General features: G+C 31.9%; 1 protein-coding gene across 1 annotated transcript; it reads right to left on the bottom strand.

Moving 5' to 3' along the window:
• Positions 1-5,060: 5,060 nt before the first annotated feature.
• LOC111388062 (B3 domain-containing transcription repressor VAL2-like) lies at positions 5,061-6,657 on the bottom strand. The gene is made up of 4 exons (XM_023012726.1): positions 6,435-6,657; positions 6,198-6,339; positions 5,289-5,370; positions 5,061-5,189 (listed from the first exon to the last, which is right to left on the bottom strand). The coding sequence occupies exons 2-4, from the start codon at positions 6,320-6,322 to the stop codon at positions 5,127-5,129; spliced, it is 270 nt and encodes an 89-aa protein (XP_022868494.1). The 5' UTR covers positions 6,323-6,339; positions 6,435-6,657; the 3' UTR covers positions 5,061-5,126.
• Between the last annotated feature and the right edge of the window lie 1,488 nt (positions 6,658-8,145).

The raw sequence follows: 8,145 nt of genomic DNA, 5'->3' as shown, positions 1-8,145 counted from the left end.
AATGCATTTCTTCAATTTCTCAAGTAACATCAACTCTCTTAAAATGAACGTGTTGTAAAATAATAGTACTTAATAACTGATAAGAATTAATGCATTTCTTCAATTTCTTCATAAATGCATTTCTTCATAAATGCTTTTCTCGATAAATGCATTTCTTCAATTTCTCAAGTAACATCAACTCTCTTAAAATGAACGTGTTGTAAAATAATAGTACTTAATAACTGATAAACTTCACGAATTAATGCATTTCTTCAATTTCTTCATAAATGCATTTCTTCAATTTCTCCATAAATGCATTTCTTCATAAATGCTTTTCTCCATAAATGCATTTCTTCAATTTCTCAAGTAACATCAATTCTCAAATGAACGTGCTGTAAAATAATAGTACTTAATAACTGATAAACTTCACGAATTAACTCCATTCTATGTTACAAAATTAATATTTCTTACACTTTGTAACTAATTGCTTTGACAAAAGAATTTAATATATATTTAATTATAAGAGAAAACTATCTAATACATACATTATCTGCAGTTATAGAGGTTATAAGATAGATCTAAATTTCAATCCATGTATTATAACGAAACATTAAGTAAAAGCTTTTGTTCTATTTTAACCATTTTGGTTACAACAACTCTTAGTATTAGCTACAAAAATGACTCTACCTAAATATGAAAACCTTGCCACTTCAACCATGCAACATCATCTTTGGCTAAGTTTTAAAGAACGGCCATGTAAAAGAATGTTAATGAATCCAAATGTAGCTAAATATGAGAACTTAGTCACAGTATACCAAACACCATGTACCATAATATCACTAAATTAAAATTAAACCCGAAATGAAATATAATAGGAAAACAAGCATTAATGGCAAAGAAAGCTACTAACGACCATTAGTGTAGAATTGAGCAACAAATTCTACTGTCGTAAGGAAATCATCTACACTCGAAAAAATAGTATTATTCATCTACATATATATAAATATCTTCAACAAAACCAATGAAATTTAGCCTAGGGAATGCAAAAGTCATTAACGAATATTTTAGGCGTTGGGATTATCCTAAGATCCATGAATTCCACATGTATGAGGAGTACAAATAACAAATTATTTTTTAGGAAGAAAAATGAAGGGAAGAAAGCTGACAGCAACTTATCAAGTAAGGAAATATCAAAAGGAACGTTTGCTGCCTTCCTTGGCTTTTGTCCGTACGCTAATGGCTTATGCCCATTATTTGCATCATCGTACGCCTTGGGTTTCTTGCTAGGATAATGCCATTTGTACAATGATTTTTGACAACATTGTTAGACAATGTTGTACGTGTCATAAAAGTGTTGGTAGGAAATATAAATTGTTTTTTAAATTATCCAATGACAACATGACCCATGGCATGTTATCAACAATATTGTAAAAATGATTGTACACCAAGCACGATTGCGCTTGCCAACGCTTGATTGCAAATGATGCAAATGACAACAAGAAAGTTTTTCCAATTTATCCCCTTCAGCTGAATTTTCTGGGGAAGCAAAAATTATTAGCTAATACATGCATGTTCAATAATTAAACATGCAATAATTATACCATTGCAGTCACACCAGCTCAATCCGGGAGCAATACTAAAAGAAAGTAACAAAAGAAACACCAAAGTCCTAATACTCTTAGTAAGTCAAATTGTAGCATGCACGTCAAATGTTATTAAAAACAAAGTTTAATGTATACAGGTGCCAAAATATGAAGTAAAATGAGGCCAAATGAACTTCTGGGTAGCTACTTACTAACTGTACATGCAAAACCCAAGAAACTTCTCCCTACCCACCAAAAGAATACAAAAAGAACGAATAAAGGAAAAGAAAGAAATTACCATTTATTCAGAAATACACTTGCAGAGACACAGAGTTTTGATTTTTACTTCTGCTATGGTTGTCAGCAGCTATCAATTATTTCAAACCTTTGTTTGATAGATATGTATATTTGTATGTGCTTATCTCGTCTTTAACTATATATGAATGCATCTCTATCTCTTTCGTTAGTGCTTCTTTCCATGAAATACAAAATATGAGGTTTGTTCCGTCCACGTTGTATTGCAGCCTAGTTAGTACTGACGTGCACTTTCGAAATAAAGAATTAAAGGGAGATTATTGAACATCCTATCTTCATAAGAAACAAAAAAATAATGTAATGTTTATTTTTTTTACTTTCGCTATGGTTGGAAGCTTAAACGTAAGCATATATGTTTATGTTTTAGCTTATGATGATCAAGCTGGAGTTTTAAAGCTATCCATTATTTCAAGATACTTACTTTACGAATCTTGCCTTTGATGATGTAATTTTAACTGTTGGATGTAAAACCAGGTTTCTTCCTTCTTCTGCGTTAACCAGTTTACAAAATATGAGGTTTGTTTGGGTGGTATTGGGCCTTGTCACCCCAAAAGCTAACTCAAAAAGTCAGATTTTCCCTCGCACTAGTCCCTTCCACAATCGATGTAGACAACCTTAACAATCTCCCCCTCACATATCGAGAGACTAAACTCATCTCCCCCTTACATAGGTTTTTTCATAAACAACAATTTTCGTTGTTGGGTTATATCTAATTATCTATCTCTTTTGTTAATGCTCTACCGGGTTTCTTCAATAAGAACAGTTCTCATTGTTGGGTGATATATATCGGCGCCTTTGCATCTCTTTCGTTAAACGCTTCTTCTTCGTTAAATTCATCGACCAGTTTCCATGAAATACAAAATATGAGGCCTGTTCCATCACTGCCATCCATGTCGTATTGTAGCCTAGTACTGTTATAATGTGTAGACGTACACTTTTGAAATAAAGAATTAAAAGGAGATTATTGAACATCATATCTTCAAAAGAAACAAAAAATAATCTAATGTTTATTTTTAATAAGACCAATGTACGTAGTTCGTATTTATATATACTCCAAAATGAATTATAGGGATCATCTTATTCATGGGGCCCATATCGAGCACGCAAGCTTGCAATCACCGGTGAGGATGACCCCACGGTCGCTTGGCTTTTTCCAATATATAAAATCACTTCCATTTTCGTTAGTCAATTTGATACTATTGATAACGAATTGACTTGCTATAATTAAGTTTTTTATTAACATTGTGTAAAGATGGGAGTGCTTTATTTAAAGTAATATATTTTAATTACTGACTCAGAGAAACTTGTCTATTTATGCGGTTGGCCTGGGTCGTTTTGATCTTAATTCTTTTATTGATTCTATCTTATTTCAAATTTATCCATAATAGCAAAAAAAGAAAATAATAATAATAATAATAATAATAATGTTAATAATAAAAAAATTCCAAGCCCAGTGTACAACACAAATTATAAGCTATCAAACAAGATCAATATTACTACAGTAATTTAGTCTGAATCGAAAACTAATATTATTAGTCAAGTAATTTTTTTATTTGGTTCTAACTTGAGTTTAGTTCATTCAAATTAATTTTTATTTTGATTCTATAATTCACAATTTATTATGAGTTTCAAAATAAGCCTAAAGTTGATAGTATAATTCTAAATCTTTCAATAGTTAACCATTTGATCAAATTAAATAAAAGTATAAGATTTAATACTTATATCAAACATTCAACTTAATTGGCAATTAAGGTGGATGTTTGACTCAGTTAGGTGGGTAGATGAGCTCGCTTCCAATAAAATGTAATATATTCAAATGTTTTAAGTATGTTTTATTAGAAATTTTTAAAAAATGATGGAACTTCATTGTATTTTTATTTATTTATTGTTATTATCTTTTATTTAACACCAGCTTGATTAAGTTAAACTTCAGGTTTTTAGTAAATTTTAACTAAGTTGATGAAATGTGTAATTAAAAGAAGTTGTTGGTCCCTTGAAATATGCTTTTAAAAATAATTTCGAAGAGTAATGAATTTTAGAAATGAGGATCAAACATGGACGGGCTTAAAGAAAAGGGAAATATCCATTATTTAGTGACCGAAAATATCGAAGATAAATTCGTTACATTACGCAAAAAGTGAAATCTTTTCTTGTATAAAACTCGTTCATTCTAAAGATAATTTTTACACCTCGGCCACAACTTAATTCTCTTTCAGAATTAGGGAAGTTCCAGTACCGATAGCTACCGAGGCACTTGGATAATGGATTCTAAGGCGTCGAGATTGAGGAAATGACACCAAATGTTGTCATAACTGTCAGATCTATTGATTTTCATTATTTTTGCTGTGGATCATAGGTATATATGTTTATATTTTAGCTACGATGATCAAGGTAATGTATTCGTCATACTTCTTGCCTTCAACGATGGGATTTTAACTATTGAGTGTAAAGGGTTTCTTCAAAAAATAATCTAATGTTTATTTCTTGATAATGCCAGTGTACGTAGTTCATAGACTCATACTCCAGAACCAGAACGAATTATAGGGATTTCACTGGGTGATGGGGTTTTAAGTATTAAGGGTTTTCGTTAAATTCATGATCTAACACTGCCATGATCGTTAGTCAATTTGATACTTTTGATATCGAAGTGATTCGCTTTCGTTAAATTTTTTATTATCATTATGAAGAAGCATACATTCAAGATTTGTGTAAAGGGGGGAGTGCTACTGACTCAGAGAAACTTGTCTACTTACAGGGTTCATTGCAATCCTTACTTCTTGATCTCTACTTCTTTGATCTTTGAATTTAATTAAATTGATGACTAAAGTATCGTTCGGACTACGTACTAATCTAGTATCACTTAATGTCAACTATGATCGAATAGCATTTTTTTTTTTTGTAAATTTCGACTTGATATTATTAAAATATTGAATCCTCCTTATTACTTTGGCTGCAGCATAGATATTGAACCCCAAGAATTGGGGGAACGGAAAGGAGAATTGAGTTCCATTCTCCCAATTAGCATTTCCTAATGATTTAAAAATTGAGGAAAGACCAATCATGTATGTAATGTAGAACATTAAAGACGTGTTTGGCACATAATATTGGACATGAGTAGACATTACATTAAGACTAAAGTTTTAGCTTCATTTTAACATTTAATGCCTAAAGTACAAGAAATCATATGTAAACATGAATAAATTGGTCTTACGCTGTGAGGCTTAGAACTTCTGCAGCAACCAATACAGTTTACACCTCTAGTGTCAAGCAACTCAAGTAAGGAGCTGGAAACAATACATCGCAATGAAGACGCTGCCAATACCAAACCAATTAAGTTCTCTTAGAACAAATTAAACAGGATTTTTTCTGAGAAAAGAGATGTTCAACTCATTGAACAATTTTCTAGCTCACCTTGTCACATGAATTGCACTTCCTCCAACCAGTTTCCTTTGAGTAAAACATTTCACAGAAAACTAATTGCTCAAAGGCAGTCCTGCGGTCAATTATATATAGTAACATTATATTCTCTGGATGTATTAATGAAATTGAGTAAAGGACAATGCAGATAAGAATATTTCGAATTTGTCCCATGATGGATAGTTCAACCTCAACATGACATACTCTTGATAATGCCCAATTCTTGAGAAACAAATGAAGTAAAAAATTTATTCCCAAGTTGATGGGCGTCCACAACAAAGTTGAAAGTTTTAAAGAGAAAATAGGTGAAAGGAAATTTGTGTGAGGTTTTATATTCAAACTAAAACTTAGATGGCTTTCAATTCCTAGAACATCTGGCTTCTGGTTACACAGGTAAAATTTCACTGACCTCATTCTCATATCAATTCCAATTTTAACCACAATTTGCCCCCTTCACTTTTAACTAGTCTAATTTATTACCGAATATTTACATTAATCCTTACTTCCATTACTTCATAGAAAGTCGTGATAAATTATCTACCAAGAGCATACAATTGAGATCCTTAGATCCAGAACTACGGTTTCTTATCTATGAACATCTAATTATTTTCTCCATGCCCCATTAAACCCAAAGACACAGACTTCACTGCCATCAATATCAACATCAGAAAAAGTAATAGGAGAAATCCACCTCAAAGATTTATTCAAATGCTAAAAATTCTGTTTATGAAAAAGATGGTCCCATTGGCATTTCACTCTTTCCAATTGAATTAAAACAAACAAAACAAAATTACAGAAAATTTAGAATAGATTAATTGCTTCGGAACGAAACCCCCAAAATTAAGTACCACAAAATCGAAATTTCCATAAGGAAAATAGAGAGATCTGAACAGAAAAGTTTACCCGCACTTAGCACAAAGAGTGGCAAATCCATCGGATCGCAGAGGCCAACCCTTTTTCCATTCAATTGATGTCAATGATGATGAAGATGCCCCACTAACCTCATTCATGCACGCCCGGGAATCCATTTTCTTACAACCCAACCCTTAAAATTTAAAAAGAAAATAAAATGAAGTATTACAAGAGAACAGTCAACTAACTTACCAGCAATAATTAATTAAATTATTTGAATATACTAACCTGGAGACTAAGAAATTCTTCCTCTGATTTTTGGTTTTCTATTTGGAGAGAAGGGAAATTCGAATTGCGATGGTCGGAGAAAAACTCCGGCGACCGGAGAGTTAGGTCGGTGGCGGAGTTGATTGAAAGATATGCATGCAAAGAAAGAGAAAAAATTGTGGGTGTCAAAAAATGCATGCACTAGACTTGAAGGCTTCAAGGTCGCCTACCTTTCTTTTTCAGGTCTTCCTCCACTTACCTACTCCCACTCCACCCCCACCCCACTTTTTCTACAATTTTCCTTGATTAATAAATGGATATGATAATACAAAATTATTGTCTAATCTGATTTCAAAATTATTGGTGAATGAATGGAATATATTCTCCTCCATCCATTACGAATGTATAGTTTTCATCCAGGTGAGTTACTTGATTGTAGAAACTATAAATACTTGAAAACAAAAATATTGGTTCGGTGTTATTTTCATAATTATGATCCTTGTCGAAGTTTTTTCATAATTCAATCTTGACAAATTTAATCCTTCGTTAGTATCGCTATCGAAAAGCATCACTCGCATAATAAGTGTCTCGAAATGTAAGAATAAAGCTATCAACTCGTGCTCTAAGGGCAAACTTAAATCCGTTTTCGAAAGGTGGGAGAAGCTATTACTGTTCAACTTAGTATCTCCATGTTGAATTATTAGCCAATGTGTGATTAGTTAGTTACCCTAAATCGTTCTTCAATTTTGCCGAAAGTCCATAGCTCGTAAAAGTCAAAAATGAGGTTAATTTTACCAATCATATGGCATCTCGTGTTGGAGTAGTCAAACAAATACGCTGTACAATAACATCCTACTTTAGTAGGAGGGATTATGATTAAGGCGTTTTACGTCAAATGCTATAAATTTCATCGTAGTTAAATTATAATTATAACATCTGTTAAGTAATCGTTTATAAATAGTCGAAATAAAAAGTCAAATTAATTTTTATTTTTACATTTCAAGAGATTTACAAGTACTACTGATTTATTATTCCTCTCGAGAATAAAAAAATAAATAAATAAACTACAACAAAAATGGGAGGCCGCATGCAACATAGACTGTGGGACACTTACTGTCGGGGGAAAAATGATGCCTCGTACTTTAAAACGCTGTATGTCTGTACCAAGAGCTGGGACAGTTGTCCAGTGTGGTGGACGCCCATCTTGTTTGACGTTGAAGCAACAATCATTACCGTTTGTTTAATTACTTGGGATTTTAACTAACTTAGTGCGGCTGATGTCGGCATTATGACAAAATGATGTCATGGTATGGGGATGATGATTGTTTTAGGTTTCCTGTTCCAACCCACTCGAATGAAAGGGAAATTTTATGGTCTGATGGTACGATTGATGTTATACAAGTGGTTTTTACTTTTTATTAGAGGGTAAAAAGTTTAAATTTTTACGATCTTAATTTAGATTCGTACAAATTTTGATTTAGTTTTAAATTTTAAAATTTTAGGTATAATTAATTTAATTACTTAATTATTTTCATTTTTGTTGTTTTATGTGAGAGATTTATTCGGATATGTATGTCAATTAAGCAATTTCTGTTTGTTAAAAATTAGGAATCATAGAATGTGATGTGATGATAAAGTTAGAAATTGAATTAAAATCAATATCTCAGTCAACAATTAACGATCACAAATATGAAGAGCCTAAAGTTGTTAATTGGGGATGCGTTTTATCACT

The sequence above is a fragment of the Olea europaea genome, unplaced genomic scaffold (assembly GCF_002742605.1).
Source record: "Olea europaea var. sylvestris unplaced genomic scaffold, O_europaea_v1 scaffold4511, whole genome shotgun sequence".
In the NCBI taxonomy this organism is placed as follows: domain Eukaryota; kingdom Viridiplantae; phylum Streptophyta; class Magnoliopsida; order Lamiales; family Oleaceae; genus Olea; species Olea europaea.
Note: the sequence above shows the minus strand (reverse complement) of the source record. Positions and strands in the feature narration are given on the sequence as shown.

Excerpts from the sequence above, each read along its gene's own strand:
- LOC111388062 (XM_023012726.1), bottom strand. The coding sequence starts at position 6,322 with ATGGATTCCCGGGCGTGCATGAATGAGGTTAGTGGGGCATCTTCATCA. Across the intron at positions 5,371-6,197 it reads ACTCTTTGTGCTAAGTGCGG|GACTGCCTTTGAGCAATTAG; the intron begins GTAAACTTTTCT and ends AATTGACCGCAG. Across the intron at positions 5,190-5,288 it reads AGTGCAATTCATGTGACAAG|CGTCTTCATTGCGATGTATT; the intron begins GTGAGCTAGAAA and ends TGGTATTGGCAG.